The sequence below is a fragment of the Pipra filicauda genome, unplaced genomic scaffold (assembly GCF_003945595.2).
Source record: "Pipra filicauda isolate LSUMZ 115617 unplaced genomic scaffold, ASM394559v2 scaffold2_size9829703_pilon, whole genome shotgun sequence".
Classification (NCBI taxonomy): Eukaryota; Metazoa; Chordata; class Aves; order Passeriformes; family Pipridae; genus Pipra; species Pipra filicauda.
Window position 1 is genome coordinate 4,743,683 of NW_024104421.1, and position 24,799 is coordinate 4,768,481.

A 24,799-nucleotide genomic window follows, 5' to 3' on the forward strand; every position below is an offset into this window, starting at 1 on the left:
CCAAAATGATTTAACCTCGGCACTTTCCCTCATTGTGAACATTATTCAGTTTGGAAGTGATCTTGAGACATTGTCTAGCCCAGCCTCCAGAATAAAGGCTCTGCTGAATCAAAACTAGATTGCTTGGAGCTTTGTTTAGTCAGGTCTTGAAGAGATCCAAGGACAGATTTTACTACTTCTCTAGGCAGGCTGCTTTAGTGCTCAATTATCCTCAGAGTATCCATTTCCTCCTACCTGGCTGGAACCTACTATTTCAACCGGTGATCATTCCTTCTCCTACCGCATCTCTCAGCAAAATCCTGGCTCCACCCTTTCAGTATTTGGTATCTGAAGGCTAATACTCCCCCTCCTGTCAAGCCTTCACTTTACCAGACCCAGCAAGCCCAGTTCTTCCAGGCTCTCCTCAGAGGTCTCATTTTCCAGGCCCCAGCCATTCAGGGGCCCACCACTGGACTCACTGAAGCTTGTCTATAGCCTTTGTCTACCAGGTGATCAGAATCAGACACAACTGGTCAACAAGCACCAAATAATCACTTCACATTAATCTCCTGTCTCAGTGTATGTCTAGGCTTCAGTGATCCAAGGGTGATCCATTTACTTTGCCTGCAGTCCCCAGGGACCCACATGTCCCATCCAGTAGAGCTGCTTCCCCAGCAGTCTGCACCTGTGCAGGGGATGAGTTATTGGTACAAATCCCAGTAAACTGGAATCATCTCAAAAGCAGCTGAGCTCCAGTGACTCAGTTTACTTAAGCACAAGCTCTTATAGGGGCATGCAGTGAGTTACTACATTATGGAGGGGTACACAAAATTGTCCACACTTTCCTGCTCCAAGACAGGAACTTCCTAGAATTGTGTGCACTGGCATACAACAGTAACCATTAGAAAAGTAGCACAAATCTTGCAGTTACCTCCTGGCAATATAGGAAAGAGCATTTATACTTACATCTTGGCTAAGTCCTGAAAAAGTCTTCTGAAGCTCCTTGGCAAATTCCAAGTTATGTACTACTTCATCATATTTCTCTACTGCCTCCTACAAAGGAACAGATAAAAATGTATTTTTTCATGCTTAAAATTACTGGCTGCAGCTCAGTTTCCTGGTATTTAAATTCTCACTGTGAACCAGCCATTTAGTGTGTACTTCTCTGAAATTGTAACTTTACAATACTATGTCTGTAGCTGGTACTTTAACTATAATTGCAAGTATCATTGACCCATAGCTATCTGAAAAGTGCAGCAGAAAGCCAGCTCCCACCACCAGACAGATATCCTACAAGCTTGCCTGCATTAGACATTCCAAGTAACATCTTTTACAATACTTGGTATACTAATGTTGACACAAGAAAGCCTGGATACAAGTTGGTTTTTTGGGGGTTTTTTTGTTTGTTTGGTTGGGGTTTTTTTTGTTTTGTTTTGTTTTGTTTGTTTTTTTGTTTTGTTTTTTTTTGTTGTTGTTGTTGTGGTGGTTTTTTTTGTTTTGGGGTTTTTTTGTTTGTTTTTTTGTTTTTTTTTTGTTTGGTTGATTTGTTGTTGTTGTTGTTGTTGTTGTTTGGTTTTTTTTTTAATTTTGGTGCCATAGGTTTCAGCAATCACAGGTAAACAGGTACTTAAAATCAGGCACCGATCTGAAAATCCAGAAGGAATACAGGAGACAAGTTCAGCACATCTTCTACCCTCATGCACAAATGCCTTCACAGATAATTTGTACCAACTTTAGTAGTACACAAGGCAAGTCATACTTTAAGAAAAAAAGTCTTTCAAATTTAGTTTCCACAAATTAAGCCATGTTCCTGTATTCACTAATGGCTTTAACCAATATTTTACCAGCTAGTCTTCAAAAAGACTCATTGCAGTAGATTATTAATTGCATTTTGATATACCCTTTTTTTAATGAGTCACTCATTTTTATAAGCTTCCTTGACAGCTCTCAAGATCACAAAATGCTGTAGTTCAGACATGCTGCCCATATCCTCATACCATATGGCATGTCTGGGAAGTAACAAGTTAAGTTTAATTTCAGTTGTTCATGGGTGCTTTACACTCAGTTTGGTTTGTGCTCCTGACATGGTATCATAAGTTTTTCTGTAACAGGCTTTTCCAAAGCAAGGTTAGCATTGAGTTTCATCAGTGCAGTGACAGAAGCTTAATCTACTGTCCCAATATGATTTGGGATGTCTGCAAATTCCATGTGTTCCTAAGCAACTGGAAAACAAGTTACATGTTCATTTGTTCAATCAGTTTGATTGCTTAGTTACTTTTATAGACTCCTTTGTAGCATACTAGACAACACTAGGCCTAAATGCTACTCAACACATAATGCATGTGTTACTGTAAATCACTCACCTGGTAGTTTAGGTTGTCTCCACACTCAGATCCATTAAAGGAACTTTTAAGTGCTAATTAGCAGTTCACTTAGCACTCAGGAGAATGACTTCTAAGACCCGAATGCCCACACATTAGAGGAACACTCACAACGTAACACCGACAGATTACAGTAACTGTGCTTTTAACAAAGCAAATTCTAGAGTAAAACACCCTATCTGAAAACACTAAGAACAGTTACCACTGCTCTGATGACAAGCTATAACTCAGCCTGCGGGAAAGCAACAGCTTTTTTCTGTCACACCTGTTATTAACATTCATTAACAGCATGCTGGAGGAACAGCACTGAGAAAAATCTGCTCAGCTTGCAAAACAGCACAATATTGCCAGTAAGAGCATTTAACTTGCTGGAAGCTCCTCATTTTTGAAACAAATGTTTCCTAAAGCGAGGCTAGCACACAGTAGCTCTGGCAGGCATGCACCATAAGTAATTACAGCTTAATCCAAATTGTTTGCAAAACATGTTCATCATCACCAGATGTGCACTTCTTCCACTGTGTTAGAAATTGAAACCTAAAGAAACTGAACTGCCATCTAACACTTTGTTAAGTGTTAGGCTGTATGAAGCTCTACTCTAGCTTCAATTTGTATATACAGCAGGAATTTGCATCTGAAAGTTATAAATGTAGTATTTCTGTATATTAACCACTGAAACAGGAATTTTCATAAGATTATTAATTATACTGAGTGTATATGTGCCTCTTCAAGTCATCTGAACAGTCTGACTACCACCTGCCAGCTGACTAGCAAGACTGAATCTAATTCCACATTTTAAAAGCCTGAGATATCCCAGAAACTGGGATAAAGATACTAATATTTAAAAAGTGAAGCTCAGCTAGGAATCATAGAAGCCAGTAACCAAGTTAACATCCTTTTCCAAAATTAGTGCTGCTGGATGCATTTGAAAGGAAACGCATCTATGTAATCCTTCATCTCTTTAGTTCCCCACATCTTAATTTCACTTTCACCTAACAGCTTTTCACAGTCCAGGGCATATACCAGAGTGGTCAAATTTAGATGCAGCTTTAAAGCATCTTCCAGACTAATCCAACTTACACAGAATACTGTTAAATAGTCTCACTGCTCATGGTAGAAAACAGATTGCAAAGAATACCTATGATCTAAACACAAAAGATTCTTGCCCACCTGATTCCAGATTGAGTTTACAGGAACTGAAAGGCCATCATCCTACTTCAAACCATCAGGTTTAATCAATTTACTTTTGCACTTGAGATGGCAAGAGACTACATCACGTTTTGCTGCTAAGTGCTAAATGATTATTCACTCCAATAGGTCTGCTTTTAAGCAGCAAGTTATCATTTCCCCTCTTATCCCATTTATGTCTAACTCTCTTTCACAAATGATTCAGAGTAAGAATATAGTATCTCTGTTCTCATGCTGCTGCACTGTGATAAAACTAACACTCAATGAAATATTTTTCCAGCTGGTTTATTAGCAGGATCAGCACTACCATTGAAGTGTCAGTACCCTTCATCACACAATTATTCTTTAGCATGTGTGCAGTACATTTCAAAAATGTGACTCTTGGATGAGTAGAGCAATAAACCCCTTGGAGTATGTGACACTGCTACTCGGATACACTTAAGAATTAATACCTTTCATGTTACAGAAACTTTGTTTTGGTTCTAGAATCCATTCCAGTTCAAGATAGAAAAAAAGCTAGAAACCCTGTCAGTTATATTAACAGCTACTTGTAACCAACAGCACTGTGCAGCCAACAGGCAATTTCAAGTGACACCTGTTAATGAAAAAGTCATGAGGATTAATTAGCTACCCCAGAATTCTTGAGGTTTGGGTTCTGACACTGCACTACCAATACAGATAAGCTGCACACAGACACCTCATTATGAAATAAAGGGGCAGAAGCACTGAAGCTGAAAGTCTACAGAGCAAAGATAAACAAGGACCTTCTACCACTTCATTACAGAGCAGGAAGGTTAAAGCAGGAGACAAAGTTTGTGGGCTCAGCGTTCAGCCTAATTACCAATAATTTGTTCATTTGGTTTTGTGAAAGACGCCACTGCAAGCCTGCAGGCCCTGCTTCTGTAAAACCACACCATCATCTCCTTCAGCAACCTGTCCCTTCTGACACACTGGAAGGTTTTGAGGCCCTCAACTCATGCATAAAGCAAGCTTACCAACTGGTCTTGATTGAGGGCTTCCCCCTTCTTCAGACGATCTTTGTAGTCTTCTAGTTTGAGCTGCAGAAAATTCAAAACCCAATTTTATATTAATTTCTGTCTAATGTGAACTATGGGGTATGAGTCAAGTTACATATTCTTTCTGTGTTTTAAGTCATCCACATAGTGCAAGAGAAGAGAGATTTTGCTTCTTCCTTTTGTTGTCAGGAGAAAGGAACACAAAGTTTTGCTATTGCCTTTGATTTGGCAGTCTTAGCCTGCAGGACTGTCTACTTCCTTTCCCTGTTATTGATCTTTCAGTTCCTACTTGCTACCTTTGTTTCATTTAAGAAATATTAATGCATTGATCCAAGACTTTTAAGGGGCTCCAAATACATCTAGTGTCCTTATTTTAAGTTAGCTTGTTTAGCTTTTCCAAGTTAATGCTGGAATTCAGTTCTATTACCCTTGAATAATCCTTCTGAATTCTCAAAACATGTCTTTCAAAAATTTGGCTTTGGTTACATTAAGATTCTATAGCACTATTCCCTAAGAAAGTGGACAAGTGTCCTCAGGAAAGAAATAAGATTTATTTCCAGTATACTGAAACAGTTGTTAAATGCTGATGTAAACAATACAAAACTGAACTATTAGGTATTGCAAGCTTCTTTTATACACACAGGAAAAAGAAAGGGGAGTTTACTGCCATGAAATCAAATATTGTTTAGTGTATCTACAGAATTTTACTGACACAGTACCTACAGAAGCCTATGACTAGGAATACTTTCTACTCATATTAAGTCACACTTTCATTTGCTGGTGATGCCATATTGTCATTCATGTGAAAATCAAAGATAGCAGAGAAATTAACAACAATAAGCTACCCAGGACAGAATTAGAATACAATACAAAGTTGGTTGATCACACAAAGAAAACATGCTTGTCTGACATTATTCAAAACTACAGCATGATGCATGACATGAGACAGCAGTAATACTGCATCTCCTGCAGGAGGATCAAGTCCCCTAACCACATGGCCAGAAGTCTGATCTTCTCCTCACCCAAACATGTAACAAAGCTCTGCAGACATTTAGAGAAACACAATATATTCACATAGCTGCTTCATTTGTAATCCTGATCCAATACTAAAAGCAGTGGCACAATTTTTCTTTTATCTCACAGAAAATAGCATTAAAAGCCATGCACAGAGCCTTCAGTCACCTGCCAATCAACTGAAAAGCCTTGGAATGCAAAAGTCTGAGTAGCTATAGCCACAATATTTTAAGTGTATCATCTAAGTTATTATTCTCATTAACACTCTTCTGTTCCCACAACCTCAGAAAAGCAGAGGCCAAAACAAGAGAGCAGGCTTTGGAGGATTTCTATATAAAAGCTTTCCAATGAACAACATCTGTCTATATTTAAAATATATAAGTCAAATATTTATGCAAATTAAAGGGCAATACATATTTAATATAAACTGATATTTCCACACGTCAGAGGAAGCGCTGTTCTAATTTCCAATTTTACAAACAATTCTACATCCTGATATTAGATGCATGTAATTGATGAAAGAAATAGATATTTCTGCAAGATTATAAGCCATCTTTAAATCAGTTCCAAGTTTGTTCTGAACTGTTTCAGTCTGGAGAAGCATCTCCAGTTCTGATCAACACATACTTGATCTCTATATACACACATAACCATATTCCAGCTATTAAAAATAATTGCAATAATACGTAACGAGCTTTACAACTGGCAGCTTAAATACCGAAGAAAATCAAGTTACCTTCTTTTTCTCGATGTTCCTGATCTTGTGTTTGAGGCAGATGAGCCCATTGTCGATGTACGTCTCGTAAGCCTGGGAAGGAGAAGCCGCCGTGCTCAGCGCGGACTGCAGGGGGCTGGCGGGAGCCGGGCTCTCCCCAGACGGGGTCACCTGCTGCTTGGCCGCCTTCATCCTCTTCTCCTCCCCTTCCTCCGACCGGCCTGAAGGTGATGATGGGCGATGAAAAGGGGCTTGGGAAAGCTGCACCATTGAAATGGATGGAGCTGCAAAGAAACTCCTTTTATTTAGCTCTCTCTCTCACCTCCCTCCCCTTTCTCAAGTTACATCTTTTCTTATCGTACATCAGAACACACAACCACAAAACTGAGCCTCAGTAAGAACTGATCGCAATTTTTCGCTCTTCTCCCTCCCTTTCAAAAAATCTGTGGCACGAAATTTCAAAGCAAGGCAAACTTTGTATTGTTCAAAGCCTCCCCACCCATCCAGATACCAGAAATCCTTTACATAGGCAGAATTAGACAGCACAGGGGATGATTCCAGAAACCCAATATAGTGACCATATAAAACTAGGCAGGCTTCCTGCACACATCACCCACAAGGGGGAAAAAAAACTGCAAGCAAGCAATTGCAAATCACGCCCCCAGCCTGGCATCCGGGCTGCAGCCTGAATGAAGATTTCGAAGTGGAATGCCTGAAGGTATAGCCCCTCTTCTTCTCTCTAAACCCCATTAAATCTGTTTTACCCTTATATGACCTCTGCAGCAGTCCAACCGAGAACTTAAAAATATTCCAATGGAAAAAAAAGGGATGACAAAAGAAAAACGCTGAATAAAGCCGGCAGCACGCTCAGCTACAACGGCATCATCCCTCCGTGAGGAGCCGGTCCCTGTCTACACCCCTCCGAAAGACGTGCCTGTGCCACGGGAAGACACCAGCTTCCATGGGAGAGGCTGTAACCTTGAGCAGAGAGTTTCTGCAAGAGATGCTCCGCCACCCTCATCTTCAACTACTTACGGACACCTGCTCCTGGAAAGCAATGACACCACAATTCTGCCTGCCCGCCGCCGGGGAGGCCGCGCCACAGCAGCCCCGCGGGCGAGGGGGGGAAAACCTGCCTCCCTCCGGGACAACCCCGCAGGGCTCAGCCCTCCATCCCGTCCTTGCCAGGGATGGGCAGGGGAGAGAAGGGCACGGCCGCCGCCTCTCCCCGAGCAGGGCGGCGGTGGAGGAGGAGGAGGAGGAGGGAAAAGAGAGGAGCAGCGGCTCCTTCCTGCCGCGGGATTCACCTCCTCCTCCTCGGCTTCCTGCGCCCGCTGCGGCGGCCGGGCTGCGGGGGGCCGCGGTCAGCCGGCCGGTCCCGCAGCGCCTCGCCCGCTCCCGCCTCCCCGCTCACCTCGGTGCCCGCACACGCTCAGGCCCGCCCCGCCGCCCGCCCCCCGCCTCATATAGCGGCGGGGCGGAGCGAGGCCGCGCCGCTCCCCGCCCGCCTCCCAGTGGCCGCCGCCGCCCCACCGGGGGGCGGGCACCGCGGGGCGGGCACCGTGAAGGTCGGGGAGTCCCGCCCGGGTGCCCGCCTGTGGGATCTGGGGGGGATGCCTGGGATCGAGGAGTCAGGCTCCCGGGATGGGACGTCCTAGGGGAGCGGGGTGCCACTCGCTTCACAGGGCCGGGACGTGCGGTGCGACACCCGCCCCGCCAGGCGCGGCCCGTGCGGGAGAGGTTGGCACAGCACTGGCGGAGCCGCGATCTGCCCTCGAGTCGCGCGTGTCGCCGCAGCCTCTTACGACAGCCAGCCCAGGACGGGCTGGCTGCTCTCTCCGAACAGCGAGAGGTCTCGTCATCCCTGTGCAAGGGGATCCCCCCCGGGGCTCCGCCTGCTCCCAGCCCAGGGGCCTGTCGCATCCTTTGGGTAACACGGGTGGCCGTGGGACAATAAGACAAGTGCCTGTGGAACCACCTGGAGGGTTCTTCTGGGCCTGTACAGAGTTCCTGGAGGAGACTTGTGGGACTGTGGGTAACCTTATGTAACAAAAAATGTTTATGTCTTCTAAAAATCACTGAATCACAGAATCAAGTAGGTTGGAAAAGACCTGAGATCATCAAGTCCAACCTGTGACCAAACATCACCATGTCCAGTAGATATATCCAGTCTTTCCTTAAACACCTCCATGGATGTTGACTCCACCACCTCCCTGGGCAGCCCATTCCAATGTCTAATCTCCCTTTCTGTGAAGTCCTTCCTAAAGTCCAACCTGAACCTCCTCTGGAGCAGCTTAAGACTGTGTCCTTCGTCCTATCACGGGTTGCCTGAGAGAAGAGACTGACCCCTCTCCTGTCAGGGCGTTGTAGAGAGCAAGTTCTCCCCTGAGCCTCGTCTTCTCCGGGCTAAGCAACCCCAGCTTCCTCAGCTGCTCCTCGTAGGACAACCCAATGCAACCCAAATGAAATCCCATCATGTAAACACTTGATAACTAGTAAAAGCACTTAAAGTGCATTGAGCATACACCATAAAATAATCACACGCAAACTTTTGTTAAACTCCATCAGCGCTGCACAAGGGGCCAAAGGTTGGAAGACTAGATAAAACAGACTTTAGTCTAAAGATCAGAAGACTAAGCTGGAATTCTGTTTTCTATGTTTCCATTTTTGTGGCCATTACCTCAAAAAACCCAATAAATAATACAGTAAGTTTGTAGCAATCCTAAAAGTTGTGAAAGTGTGAAAGTTATGAAAGTAGAGACATTTTGAAAGAGATAAAAATAAGTCAGTGAAGATGGATTGCAGAGAGAGGTTTTACAGAACATAAGAAATGTTTATGTAGTACACAGGATGGATAAGAGAACTGGAGAGGAAAGGTTCATATAAAAAAAAGATTGTATTTAAAAGTAGAACAAGCGAATGATAAGTGATTCAAACAATAAGGAGAATTCACAGAGTATCACAGAATCAGATTCGGCCATATGCAGATTCAGCCTGTAGCATCCACAATCTTGCCACTTCTCCTGGTTTAGTCACAAGTCTCAAAATACTTTATTTTTCTTATAGCCCTGACCCCTAGAATGAGGTAATTTTGTGGGGCAGTTTTCATGACTGAGAAGAAATGCTAATGAATAAGACACAGCTTGTGTCTCAGGTCAGCAGTGTACACTGAGAGTCCTTCCAGTAGATTCATGTTCTTTGTGTGTTTTTTTCCAAGCTAGCACTGATGGGATAGGTCCTTGCAAAGTAATTATAAAATGAATTATCAATTAATGCATATATTAATAATAAGTAATAATTAATGTTCATACACCCAGGAATATTCTATGTCATAATTACAGCTGGCAAACTGCTTTATAGTGCACTTCTACAATTAAGAAATTGTATAAAAGAGGAAATAATTGTAAAGAAAAGTCATACAAGCCAAATCCATATTTAAAATCAAAGGATATTTGAATTTACTTTTAAAACAAATACAGAATATCTGATTGAGACTTCTGCTATATCATTTATAGTATAAATGTGATCTCTAGAGCACTGTAGAGTGTTATTAATGTGGCAAGTTCAAGCCCACTGAAGTTAGGAGATGCCAGGATTAAGCACAACCAAAATTAAGTAGTTTAATTCCATTTTGCAGATCCATTGTGAGATCATCTTTAAGTAGATGATCATAGGTTATTATAGTCTAGCCACACATTGATCATAGCTATGGAGTCCCAGATGCTCAGCATTCCCAACCTGGGAATCTGTGCCTTTTACTCCAGGATCAGAAGGAGATTACACTCTGATGGCTGAAGAAAAATATTCTGTCCTTTTTTTCATGTTTGACTGATTCTGCTTATCTCCTCTCACTGGGACTGTTCTAATCTTTCCAAGTCCTAGCAGTTTATCCCACTCTCATATTTCCTGCATTCCTATTTCCACCCCTGGACCCCAGGCTCAGTCTTTTTCCCCAGGTCTGCATGTTGTCCAAGTCACAGGCTCCTTTGCCCACAATTCCAACCCTTTGCCCAACCACTTGAGTTTTCCACACCTGACTTTTTATCCAGCCTACCAAAACCATTCCTAATCTCAGTGGCATCCAGCATCAGCCTGCCTCCCTGCAGTACAGTGGGCCAACCCCCAGCCAGCCATGGCAAAGACTGAGATCAGGTTCCCACTTTCGTTCCCTGCCACCCCTTTTATTATTTTGTTGTGAAACTCCAGAAAGTAAGTCGATGTGTAGAATAAGATCAGCTGCTTGTTAACCTTAGGAGAGAAAGACACAGTGAAGCTGTTGCAAAGATTATACGGTGATGGACTAGAGAAGCCTTTTTCAGTCACAGAACATATTTTAGACAGAAAGGCTGAGGAGTTCTGGAACCAACACATGATGAATACATTAGATCTCACAAAGAGGAATATAAGTCAGAATTACATCCAATTTATTGAAAGAACCTGAAGGATCTTAGGAAATACATTGCTGCAAGGCTATGTTACGTTGCAAGGAATTTTTTCATGTGTATACCCTGTGACTCCCTGTCTGCTGTTGAGAGCTCAAAGCCAAGGAGTCTGGGTGCCCCACTCAGTGTCCAGCATTGCCTTACACAAGCTACTGCACTCCACAGTGATTTCTAGCTAACTTTTGCAAAGGTTTCTTAAATATACAGTTCTCCCTTAGCACTCCAGCTCCTTGTCTTCGGTGTTTCCTTCACAGGATCCTTGTTTCAGTTTCCTTGTACAGAAACTTTTTCTCCTTTTTTTACCTCCATGTTCAATTCTGCCTAGCAAACTGGTTCATATTCCTGCTCTTCTTGTGCCACTTGTGCCAGGCACCCTTTCCAATTCCCAGCCAGTGCTAGTCACCTCACTCATCAGAATTCTTGATTCTATTGACTCCTTTCCATTCCTCTCATTTTGCTTTTCTCTTTTTTTCACTCACTTTCGGTGTTTACATCGGTTGTTTTATTCTTCCATAAATTTCCAGGAAAAGAGGAAAGAGAGCAAAAAAAGTAATCAGAAATAGTTACTGTGCCTGGGAGCAGCTTAGTCATATTTCACCTATGTAGCCCCAGGCCAAACAGTGTGTTTAATTAAAGTCTGTGTTAATACCTTTAAGATCTGCAAGGGAATGAAGTTATGCTTCCTGGCAGAAGCTGAAATTCCTGTTCCCGGGCTGTGAGTTTCTGGAATTTCAGTGAAAGCACAGAAAGGATCCTATGAACTGCTTGTTTTTTCAGTTCAGTTCTTGAAAATGGTTAACACACCCAGAATCACGGAATTCTGGGTTTGGAAGGGATCTCTGGATATCACCTAGCCCAGACCCTAGTGGGTCTCATCTCAGTTTGAAGCAGACACCTAGAATGGAAGAGTTCATCTGGAATTGAAAAAAAAGTTAAAGCAAAAGCAAATTTTAAAAGTGCTGGTAACCTTAGTAATAAGAGGGTCCAGCTGAGGAGGGAGATGATGTGGTCTGAGCAGTGTAAGCAGCGGCACCTGCCTCTGTTAATGTCTCTGTCCTTGCTTAGGATTTCATCAAACCTCAGTTGCAAAAAGGGGAACAATGCAGAGCAGGGATTCATACGGGATTTCTTTTTTTTGTGTGTACATGAGGAAAAATTTCCAAAGAAATTCACTGATTTCCAGTGGTGAGATTAAAGGGAACATTTGCCCATGAACACTTTGCAATAAGGATCAATCCATGTGTGCTGGTTTAGAGTTAACCAGCAGGGGAAATGAACTCAACTCAAAGGAGAGATTATAAGTCAGAATAACAATTTACTAAAATAATACAGTAAGTACAATCATACAAACAAACAATTGGTCTTAACCCACAAAACCCAAATGTATAACCCAGTACCCTGGGGCATGAACAAAGTGGTGTTCCTTGGGCCCCGCTTGAGCCCAAAGTAAAGGGAGAGGTTAAAACCTGCTGGTGGGAGAGCTGTTGCAGTCTGGTCAAAAGTGGTGATTGCAGTCCAGTATAGGGTGGTGGTCTAAGTCTGGTTGAGAGCGATGAGCTGCAGTCTTCCTCTGGATCCCACGAGTGGGTAAAAAATGTTCCGAGACTCCAAGATTATATATCCTGCAGTTCAGGCAGGAATGTCAGTACTTCCCTCAGGGCGGGGAGTTCCACAAAGGGTGTGAGGACAAGAGCATCCTCCTATCTCACAGGCCTCTTAACACCTAGTTTATAGCCTGAGGAGTCAGGCTGCTCTGGGCAGAGGGTGCGAACAGTCTATTGACAACAGTTTCTGGGAAATGGCATGGAAGGCTATAGAATACACAGGTTTGGGTTACACCCATACCCTGATGAACTGGTCTCAGCTGTCCTAACTAGGACACCATGAAAGTGGATTTGTCAGAAGCATTTTTTTCATCGACCCTATGAAAAACGTTTGCTTACTTTTGGAGGTTGCAACTCACACATGTGCTTGTTAGGGTTTTTGGCAGCTAAACTCTCTCCAGACTTTATGTTCAGAGGACGTGCAGACTGTCAGGTTTTGGATGGCCACTGTGCTGTGGGATCACTCTCGTTTTCAGGATGAGAATCTTACTTTTCAATTCTCCATGTTTCTGCTACCAAGCACATGGGCAAGATGCTTAACTCAAGTGCAGAGGAGATAAAAAGGATGGAAGATAATATACGGGGCAGCAGAGGAGTCAGAGTGATGGACTATTGCAGAAACCTTGGAAATCTGATGTTAAGATATTAGTAAGCTTGTAAATGTGGGCATTAAAAATTTAGAAAATAGTAGAAGTAAAATTTTCCTTAAAACCAATATTAATTCAGTTAATTTTGTGTTTATCTGATGGTATTTTGATATATTGATAAATGAACACGTTTAAAGTGTTATTTTCTCCATGAAACTCCTCCCTCCTTTCTTTGTGCCTGGCATGGATGTGGGCTTGGAACAAAACTGGATTGTGCATTAAAACTGTTGAGTTCAGGACACATACTTAGTTTTTGCAGGATTTAGAACACTTAGAGTGAATGAGCAAAATAACTGCAGAAAAATATATTTTTATGGATAATGCAAGTGAACATTGGCTTTTAAGCTAAATTAAATTGTCTCTGCTACATATTTCTGAAGAACTTTGCATGGATATGTTCTTCATTTTCTAGATGAATTAGAATCCAGTTGTAGATACAGAGCATTCACAGCTGCAATTAGCATTAGTAGGTGGGATGCTTTGAACATAATATGGTCCTTTGAATACAAATCTCCTGGAGAATGAGGCATTATATGTCTTGAATTATGCACTTAAGGTTAGTAGCATCTGTGACTTTTTCCTATAGAAAAGGGGGATAATCCCACCTCCACCATTCACAGGAAAGTTTATAAAAAGCTGCCCAGTGTATTTCTCCATTTGAAACCAACGCTGTCTCCAAAACATATCTTTATTATTTAGTTTTGGTAGTCTGTGGAAAAATGTTTTCCTTTTCCTAAGTGTGAAGTTGACATTCCTGAAATCCGTCTGTGACCTGAATTTAGGACGCAGTCTCTGTGGCTTCATTTTTTTTTTGATTCTGCAAGTTCTCAGCAATGTAATATGCAAGACATTGTGCATCTGTATGTAATTGAATAAAAAGAGGGGCAGAATTTGGCAACTTCAAAAAGTGCTATTATGAAATTCAGTCGGGAGAAAAATAAAATCAAAAATTACTAGGGAACAAAGCTTGAAGACTGTAGAGATCTTTATTATCATTTATTTTATTTAATTCATGTGTGTTCCTGTATAAATTTAAATCTTACATGAAAGAATATGGTATTTCTATGGGGAAGATGTTAACCAAAGTTTAAAATGCATGATAAATAGAATTTATAGGGAAAATTAAATGCAGAAACCCCAAACACCCCTCTCATACTCTTATAAACTGGAGAGGTGTTCTCTAAAAATGTGCATGCATATGCTTAGTTTTATGTTGGCCATTTTCTCACAAAATAAAACAATGCTGATCACATGAATGCAAATAAGCATGTTTAAGACTTATAGGATAGGGCCTGACTTTCATGAAGACTTCCAATAATTCCTTGTAGAATTCAAAGTATGAAAACCAATTTTCATCATAGTCCTTAATTTTGCCACTTTTTAATAAAATCCAGGCTCTTTATTAATTTATATTCTAAAAAGATCTTATCTTGCTACCATTATTTTCTTAGACTCAGCAGCAAATAAATTGTTCATAAATCTATCAATATCTTTCTGATAAATAGGAATAGACTTTTATGAGGAATAAGAATATTGCTGACAGTTTTTAACAGGGCCGAAACAATTTCATAAAGCCCTTAGAGGACAGGATGCATTTACTCAGGGATCCTGACAAGTTGGGTCTTAATATTTTTGTACTATTAAAATGAATTAAATATTGGCCATTGTTTTAATCCCCTGCTTCATCTAACTCCCATTTTCATTTACTCTCGGTATTTGTTACGAACAAAGCTCCCTCTTAAAGCGCCTGCATAGAAACTAATCTGGTTTTCTCTTCCCTTATTAAGTTTTGCCACAAGAAGGAAGCTTTCACTTGGAACAATTTGATTAAGTACTTTGCATTTTTTATGTTGGCTGTGTTGATATAAGTGCAGTCATTGACACGAGTGTTGGAACATGGAGCCACAGGGAGGATAACTGCAGTAGAGACTAAAAATTATTTTTTTGTTCAGGACCCTTAGTAACCATTTGCATAAACCCATGCTTAACTCTGAGCAGTTGGCTAATCCCACTGACTTCATTAAGACAATATACAAATTTAATTTTTATTAAAGGTTCCTATTGAAAAACATGGGGGTTTTGCTTTTGCTGTTTTTCCTTCTCACAAGAATTGTGATCTTAATGGGACAGTTCATCTTCTTAAGGAGGAGCAGTAAGTGCTTCCTTGAGATAAAAATCTAGAGAGCTTTCCAGCACAGTATTAGTATGCTAATGAAAGTTACATGAAAGAACTTTACTTAAAGTGTTGATGAATAATAATTTACTCTCTGTATTATTCATTCATATAATTCAGATACATACGTATCATTAGATTTTAAAGGTTACAAATACCAGTCAATTCAGAGATCCTGCTAAATGAAAAAAAAAAAAAGAGAAGCAAACAAAACCTTAGGGTTTCTGCAGCACTCGGAATATCTAGACATAGTTATGAAAAAGCAATGAATAATGTTGTCAAAAGCATACTGCTGTTATAGCTCACAGACCCAATGGAATATGAGGAACGTTTTCTGGTAAAATACCAGAACCATCTCTGAAGATTGCCAGGATAGAGGAGAATAATTTCAATTTTCCTGTTTTTCAACCAGCTGTGCACTAGCACAACTGAAGACAAAAGTCTGTGAAATTATCAGAGCCTTCAGCCTCCAGACAAGTTTCCAGCAACAGAGTGTTTGCAGATCCTCAGAAAAGCAGAGCAGTATTATACTCCTGCACCACTCCCGCTGCTGGTAACAAAACAAAGAGCCAGGGGTGAGCCTGGGAGAGAGAGGCAGAGATTTAGTGACCATCCTACAGCTTAGAAGGAAAACTATAAAAACCACAACAAAGCACAAATCTTCTCTTCCAGTAAGGCTGAAAAGCAGCACTAACAGGTGTGGTTATCTTCATGTTTCAGTGGTAAACAAACATGCTCTCATTTCACAGACCTTGATTCACTCAGGAGTCAACAGCATGATGATGCACAGGATTGTTAACACAAAGTGAAAAAAAAATTCCATTTTGAATGCTGCCCTGTCATACCTGCCTAGGTTATGGCCACACCATCCTTGCCACCAGCATGTAAACAAGAGCAAAAAATGCAGGGCCATGCTGTGCGCCTGGATTGTGGCCACACTTCCCAGGCCTCAGAGTCCTCTGGAACCACTTGAATTATTCGGTGTTACATGTAGGGACGTGAGCTGATGAAAGTCAGCCTGTTTGGCACCTGAGTTTCCCTCCCAAATAGCCGGTTGCACACACCAGGGCCCGGGCTGGGCACGCTCCAGTGCAGGCTGCGCAACTGGTGGGCGGGTCAGATCTTGGATGCAGAATCAAAAGCCCTTCCATCTTAACACCCTCCAAGTCCCCTGGGGTAGGCAGGCCTCCAGGTAGCCCTAGACAGAGCAGGCAACTCTGTAACTAGAAGCCTCCACTTTCAGAAATGCTGAACCACCTACAGCTCCCTCTGACATCCATGGTAACCAGAAAGGCTCAGACACTCTGAAGACTAAATCAAAAGCCCCCAAGTCTGTAAATATTTGTTCATAGGTTTATCTTTAAATACATAAGTAATTTTGCGAGACATTATCCAGCCTTCATCGAAGCCATTGGAAAGACTTCTGTGGGCTTCTTGGAAGGGCCCCTCAGTATTTTGCCCCTGACTCTCACTATGCTTATGTATTCAGTGTAGGCCTAAATTTGACTTATGTGCTCAAAAAAACCCAAACCAACCAACCAACAGACAAAAAACAATCCCCACCTTGAATTTTTGAATATATTTTATGAGAGAGATTTTAAATTAAAAACCTCCACATTCCCCCTCACCTTGCCATAATGCCGCTGCTAGTTTCACACTACCAAAGGATTACCAGTTTCAGCTTCACATTTTAGTTGGCTGCTGTCAGAAGTTTCTTCTGCTGTGTAGTTCAAGTATACTGTACCATTGTAGAAAGGCACCTGAAATAGTGCCTGACTGCAGTTAGGTGGGTATTCTTGCTCTCTACAGGGAAACATACAGTAAAAACTCACAGGATCTCAAAAAGTCACTAGAAACTGCATGACTTTATAAAGAAGATACTCAAGTATGATGGCCAAATGAAATGCCAGTATAATTTATAACTGTTCTTTTGGGTTTTTTTATTTATTTTTCTTTCTTCAGTGGATCACAGGCTGAATCTCAGACTGTCTTAATAGCTGTGAGGTTTTTTTTCAAACGACACAGGAGATCCACAGACCTGGAGCATCCCCAAGTATAAAAGGGCTCTACACAGAGCAGTACATACTGGTCAGGTCCTCTTCTGCCCTTTTCTTTATGTGGTGGGAAGTAGCAGAGAAAACCCAACATACTAAACACCAACAATTATGAATGACCTCGGGGTTGAACCTAAATTAGTTGCCTAAATTTCCAATGCAGAAATATTTATTTTCTTTATTTCTAATAAAGAAAATATTTTTATGGAACCCTTACCCCCCCCAGCCTCACAGAAAATTACCTTTCTCACAGTTAATCAAGATATGATTATTTACTCTGAAATTCTATATACAGACTTCAAGTAGAAAAATTATAGCAGTTTAATGGGCTACAAAACATTTTACATTACAATCATCAGAAGAGGAACATGTGCTTCTCTCCGTGGGTGTGGAGGGGAGGGCATTTACATTTTGTAGATTGAGAAGAAACAAGGGTATTTCTGAGTAAATACATTTTATATGATTACTGTGTTCCCAGCCCAGCAAAATACAGACTTTAGTGCATAAGAGATTGACTGCCTCCAATGTAATTTAACACCCTTTTTTTTGGTCATTTTTTTTTTAGTTTCTTTAGGCTTTTTAAAAAGTATATTGTTTAGCTAATAAGAGGTTTGTTAGACTCACATCAATTGTTCCAGCAAATACTGTAAGTGCAGCATTCAGACAGAGCTCATTAAATTTTGTCCAGCACCTTTTATGGGAATCTCATGGTTGTCTGGAAGTTTCCCATTCTGGGTGAGAGCATCTGTGGTGATGGGTAGAATTCTGATGAGGGAAGGAAGTTAAACTATGTTTTTAGTAATCTGTTGATTAGTTTCATCATTAGTTTCCTTTTTTATCCATCGTCCAAATATTCCATAGGGGGGTGTAAGACCTGTGTCCAACACTTTTTCATTGATGCTGCTTCCCTTCTTCATCAGACAATTACACAATATGAAGTGTGCAGCATGCAGCTGAAGTGGTGCGAAGGAAAAGATGTCTTGAACTCATTATTTGGAGAGATGTGTAACAATGAACTATTTGTGATGCTGTTGGAATAACATATGAAATAAATTAAGTGGAACTGACTTTACCATTTTGCATATGATAATGGAGAGTTTTAAAGCAGTGTTTTAAAAAATTATGAAGTTGATTGAAATTATTATACATTTGGTTTCTACCTCATACATTAATAAGAGAGTTGTGACAGTGATTTCTAAATAGATAATAGAGAACAGTGAACTCATATACATGCTTTAAAACCATGATTTGAAAATTTCCCACTTTGTTGCATAGTCATGAGGCCTGTTACTTGCACAATTAATTTCCTTTGAATCCTTTTAGCACAGTGAATTATTATAATTATTAAATGAATGTACTGAAGACTGAATCATTTGTTATTTTTACTGCTATCTACATAGCGAGGCAGGTAGATGTGATGATGAAGGTGGGGTTTTTTTGAAGCCAAATGTTCTATTTATTCTGTTGGCCATAATTTTTCAACTAATTTGAAAATTTAAGTGAATTTACAGCTTACAAGAGATGACAGAAAGACAGTGCTAAAAACAGAAATCTAATTTTCCTCTGTGTTGGGTTGTTCACAACAACCAATGTACTTAAATGGGCTATGGCTGAAAGCATGCATGGAGTAGTGGTCAGCTAATACCCACAATGAATTAGTATGTTTGGTTTATTGTCTGGTGGTTGGTTTTTTTGGTGGGTTTTTTTGGTTTGGTTTATCTAGGTTTTTTGGTTTTGGTGTTTGGGTTTTCTATTATTATTATTTTTAAACCCCCCAAGCTTTTAGAAAACCTAAAATAAATTTTAAAAAAAGTTGAAATTAGGTGCAAGTTCCAAGGGTGGGTTCCAAGGGGAAGGGGCAGCTTTAAAGTTAGCAAGGGGCATGGGTAAACTCCCCATCTCATGGACATACACCTGTAACTCACACTATTGCTACGCTGTAAATGAGAGAAAAGACTGAAAGAGAAAGATGCAATTTTCAGTTTGTTCTAGTTTAGACAAGAGCAGAGGTGACAGCATAATTTTTGAACAGTCCTCTCACTAGGTTTGGCAATAACTGTCCAAACCCCTCTAAACAAGGAGGCAGGCAATAATTTACACAGTTTAAAATACCATCTCCATATTCATTACAGGATATAGAGCTGTGACAGGACCCATCCTGGGTAGTGGAATGGGTTCCCTTGCAGCCACAGACAACCAGAAAGCATAATCCCTCATACAAACACTGCCTTTTTATTTTGGCCGCCTCATAGGTATGTAATCTCCACATTAGAAACTTAGGAGAAATCTACCTCATGGTTTACAGCTTGCTGATTTTAACCTAATTAAAGAGATGTAGGAAACAGTAAAGAAGTAACATGAGAGGGGAAAGACATGACTTTCCTGAAATTTTTGTGTTAGAAGATCGAATCAAATCTATGTATCAGAGTGCCAGAATCATCTTCCAAACCACATGGCATAAATTTCCCTTCCATAACTTCTCTCTTGCCCCTCAAAGCCTCCAAAAGTCTGAATTACCCTTTCCTGCAAGGATATTAAATAATTCCTATTTAGTCTTAGTTTCTTTTCTGTTTTCCCTGTAGGTAAAAATAGGTCTGAGGAACCTACACCGTGGTTGGAGATTTTGCTCCAGGGCGGACATATGGGAAGATAGCTCTCTCTGCACATACTCCAGCGGGTCTCTGCTGTGCTGTGTGCCTTCCCTGCAGCCCCACGCTGTCCCGGGGCAGCCATCTGCAGCTCACAAGCTTCCCATGTAAGCCTGGGAGCCGTACATCGTGCTGCACAGAGCTCTGTTCACACAGGCACAGACAATAGCCGAGGGTTAGCTTGTGTAAACGATGGGAGGTGATGCGGAGGGGATGGGCTCTTCACTCACCCGCCTTCAAAAGAGGGGAAAGTGCCTGCCCAGCAAAGCGCCTGTCTCACATGGAAAGCTGGTAACACAGACGAGGTGAAGCTCCTGCCTCCTGTCTGCTGACAGAGGCCTTCCAGAAGCAAAAGAGAAAACAGATGGTTACTATGTGCCAACACCACTGAAAATCTGTTCGAGTCCTGATGTTTCTCAGCTCTACTTTTATTCCACGCTCTCACATATCTCCGTATTCTCTCATACCTTTCCTAAAAAGCACATTCCTCACCCGCAATAGGAACATGCGTTATATGAGTGCCACTGTTTACATTTAGAAAAATCATCTTTTTCTTCATTTAGAAAACTTACTTTTTTCCATTTTCTCTTAAGAGGAACATTAGCTTAGTCTTCTTGTGAAATCTGTGTGGATACTCTCTGTTCCCATTTTCCATCTGATCTTTGTTTTAAACATTCAGCTTGTATCAGGACTCCCATCTACTCCCAAAGGTGCAGAGCCAGCAGTGAAAACAGGATCAGTTATCACTCAGACTTCAAAAGTCTGTCCAATGGGATAGATAGAAATTACAGAAATGACACAAACACTAGAAGAGACAAAGCTGAGAGGAGAGAAAACAGGGGGCAGGATCAGACTAAGAAGGTGATGTTACAGAGGTGATGTTACTTAGGAGAGCTAGTATATAACATGATTAGATTTTACTCAGTTTTTCTTTCTAGGGCACCTTGACCTCTGTTTAAGACTATTTTAAAATTTCTAGAAGTTCTGTAACTCCAGAAGATGAAAAATAACAGAAAAAAAAAAGGAGCAAAGAGGTTTCTATATTTGTGTTTTATTTCAATAGAACATAAAGGAGGACAATAAATCTGCTACCCCTTCAGGACATAAGACAGGATGTTAACTCCAGTATCCTCTATGCCACAGCAGCTCCAGGAACAATTGCCCAGCTTGTTTCCTTCACTGGCATTTCTATCCCTGTGGCTGCTTCAGTATGAGCCCATGGACTGACTGTGTGGCATTGGGGCACACATAAAGGCTGTGGTTTGCACTCCAATTCCTAACAAGGTGGCCTTGCCATGAAAGCAATCCTTGTGAGGAGGCATTAATGACTGACCTGTGATGCTTCACCTGGATTCAATTCATTGCATTTTTCCAATTACTTAGTAAGGTTTCTCAAGCAGGTGAAAGATCTCCTCCTACTAGATCGAAACTCTGCTTCAGTACCAAACTGCCGTGGAATGCCATGGCCTAATTAACGCAATGTTAATGAGCAGCAGCAGTACATGGCTAAGAAATCTCATTGGAGTGGAAAAAAACTTGTTAATCCTGGTTACATTGTGTCTGAGAATCAGCTGTAAAATTCTCAGCCCTTTAATTTGCACCTGTTCTCAGATGAACAACTGCAGATTGATTCAATTGCAGTGGCCTGCATCCTTGAGCAGGATTTGGCCCTTGATGCTTAGTGAACTCCACAAGCAATAGATGCCACGTGTTCCTCCTGTGTGTCCTGCATTTTCATTTCTTGAAGATAAAAATCACAGAAGGTATACCAGCAGCTAAGGGGAAATGAAGAACACCAGAGCCTCTTGATGTAACAGCAAAGCCCACCCACTGATTTATGACCTGATGTGTGCTCTCCCTAAAGCAGAGTTGAAAAGAGGCTGTAGGTGGGTATAAGATCTGTTTCTCTCACGATCACAGATGGTGAGGAAGAGGTCATGGTCCCTGGTCAGCTCCCTTTCAGGTGGAAGGGGAGCCCAAAGATCATCACTTGGAGGCAAACACCAAGGGTCAAGCTACGCCAGATCAGTCAGAGTCATCAGGGAGCAGTTACTTCTTAGATGTCAGAAAGTGAAACACTCAAGAGGTGCAGCATTGCCAATCACCAAGGCTCACTGTTTCACAGTTTAAATTCTTGGGAACAGACCTGGCAGCAGAGAAGCATCTCCAGCCCAGCTTCTAAGAAAATCTCCTGCCGTGCATACCAGCTTGCAGCAGCGCTGGGCCTGTGCCCTACTTTGCCGTGGAGGGCGGCCAAGTGGAGCGCTGCTCTCAGAGCCTCGCAGGGCAACTACAGGCTGAAAACAGCAGCACCAGGGGCCAGCACTACTGTGAGTGTGGCTGTGGCTCTCACATCACCACACAGCAGCAGTGAGAGCTGACAGACATGTACGTCACCCACTGAGCTGCTTTCCCTGCTAAGTGATCCCGCCAGCAGCGACTCCCCTGCACCCCTTATAGTCTCTAACAACTTTCAGTGGGCCAAACCCTTTAGATGGTGGCACCTGGTTTGGACGAGACAATAACACTTATTTACGCTGGCTGACAACAAAGACCATCACTTCTGGTACTACTTGGGTTTGCCCAGGTAAAAAAAAAATTGTTGTTTTTTTTTCCCCCAGTAGCTCTTTGCTGAGATGGAATTAAAGTGATTAAAGCCCCAGCTTCGTGTGCCCTTGGAGGAGGTCCTCACTCGTGTGCTAGGGCTGGAGGCGCTGGCCGTGCCTGTGCAGAGAGCCGAGCGCTGCCGGCAGTGCCTGAGCGAGGGCAACTCACGGCTCGCATCCCGGGGCTGTGCCAGGGATGCCCTGGACGCTGTGACTGCCAGCCGGGAATGCCCAGGCCGCTGTGACTGCCAGCAGGGAAGGGACGACCGGTCTGTCACCGGGATGGGCCGGACCGGGCCGGGCCAGCGCCGCCTCGCGGCCGCCGGGAGGGACCCGTCCGGCCTCGCCCCCCCCAAACTCCCGCTGTCCCCGGGGGCTGAGGCTTTTCGACCTCCTCCTAAACGTCGGTGTTTTCCCCGGTATCGTCAGGCCACGCTGTAGAGGTCGGCAATAACAGCCACCCGTGCCACCCCTCTTTGCGGCCGCCAAAGTGCCCGATTCCACCGTCCCTTTCTGACGAGTCTCACCTCTCCCGTGTTTCCCAGTGCATTTCCAGCCTTCTCCGTTTTGTCTTTGCGGCGAGCCAGGGCTAGGTTCACAGGTTCCGACAGTGAGAGTCCCTTTTTGGCTGAGCAGGATCATGAACAGTCCCTTCCCCAGAACTGAGGTCTTTGGGACATCTGGGCAGTCTGTCCTTTCCAGTCGATCTTCTGCTGGGCTGGAGGCTATGGCAAAACAGATATCATGGACTCCTGTAGGGATAACCTCTCTCTCAGATACAGTAGAAAGTATTCTCCAAATAACTCTCAGTAATAAATGTAAAAGAGAAACAAAACCTAAATTCATTGTGCTAAATGGCTTGAAATGTGTCACATTCACTCCAAATACATTCAGGATTTGGAGTACACAAGTGCTCTGCATACCATTTTTTTATCCCAGAAAGTGTAACTTCTTTGTAAGCCCATAACCATTAACTTACCTGTTCCTCACCAACAGAATTCAAAACTGCTGCAGGTCAACACAAACATGGAATTTCCAATAGAAATAGACTGGAACCTCTCCTCCAAACAGCAAAGTGGGGTTTACTGAAAAGGCTGGATTGGCTACATGATGCCCATCACAACCAAATAGATACCTCCAACAGCTTTACAAATCCTATATATAGTTATCCTGAAAGGGAGCATGGGTTTAGTGTTTGTTTACTGTAGACTCTTTATATGGAGGAAGCCAACAGCATTTTCTGGGTGCCACTTCCAGTGTCTGAAAAAAGGGAACTGGATGTGTGCTCCTTTTCCTCCTCACCAACAGATTTCCATGGAAAGAAAACAAACAAGAACCAAAAGGGAGTTAGTTGTGTCTCTGATGTTGGTACTTGCAGGGCCAGATCTGCAGAATACATGGCAAATTGCTCTTACCTCTGGTCTGGACAACCTAAAAAATTACATTATATACTGCAAGGACCATTTAGGAGGAGATTCCCTTTTTCTTACATCATAGTGGAACTAAGTTTTTATATGACTTCACAAGAGCTGCAACTTTTGGTCACTGGGGCTGGATGGCACCCAGTCACCTGCTCAGAAAGCAGGTCACAGTCTCAGTGTTGTAGAAGTCACAGAGAAACTTCAAAATTGCACAAATCAGAATAAAATTACTCTTCATGCAGCACCATACAAAAGCAAACAGAACTTGCCATTGCATGCTTCAGCAGCAGCACTGGACACCCAGCTCAGGCTTTGGAAATCATGGATCTGCTCCCTGTCCATTGGTGGCCTTCAACAAAACATTTTCTTGTCACGTGCCAGATTTTTCTTGTCTTTTGCTTCTCTTCAGTAATTTTAGATAGTAAATTCATTTTAGGTGAACCGAACTATGTTCAAGGTATGTTTAGGCATCTTCAGCAGATGTGTCAAATATATAAAAAATAGATGCTATTGTACTAAAATCATGTGGTCTTGCAGTCTATGCAAAGCTTTCTCTGAAGGGATTTCTACATGAATCTCTGGATATCATCAAACTCAATTTATAAGAAAACAGCCAGTGTCTCAGCAGGAATAAATCAGCATCTCCACTAAAGTAAAAAATGGTCTCTTGCAACAAACTTAAGTTGCAATGTTTTCCCCATTATCTTCTAAACTCAGATACTCATGGACAGCTCCTACCAGACAGAGACCTTGCTCCCACCAGTCTGCTGGAGCTTATCCAGCTGACTACACCTGTTGTGGAAAGGAACACTCCAGGCTCCGGCTTCAGTAGAGGAGCACCAGTCTCTTCCACCGACTCCGCTGGATCTGGAAAGGGATGTTTCCAAATGCTGTCAGCACCAACCCTTTAACGC

General features: G+C 42.1%; 1 protein-coding gene across 6 annotated transcripts in view; it reads right to left on the reverse strand.

Annotated features, from left to right (window-relative positions):
- CAPRIN2 (caprin family member 2) overlaps positions 1-7,728 on the reverse strand; it is a 34,234-nt gene extending 26,506 nt beyond the window's left edge. For 2 of the 6 annotated variants that reach the window (XM_027726670.2, XM_027726668.2), the window contains exons 1-4: positions 7,705-7,728; positions 6,312-6,574; positions 4,541-4,603; positions 946-1,032 (exon numbers count right to left, since the gene is read on the reverse strand). In XM_027726670.2, the coding sequence (XP_027582471.2) occupies positions 946-1,032; positions 4,541-4,603; positions 6,312-6,560 (399 nt within the window). In that variant the 5' untranslated portion in view covers positions 6,561-6,574; positions 7,705-7,728. Of the gene's footprint in view, positions 1-945; positions 1,033-4,540; positions 4,604-6,311; positions 6,575-7,325; positions 7,685-7,704 lie in introns of those variants that run through there. The other 4 variants (XM_027726669.2, XM_039383187.1, XM_027726671.2 and 1 more) reach the window with 4 other exon arrangements.
- Positions 7,729-24,799: the final 17,071 nt, after the last annotated feature.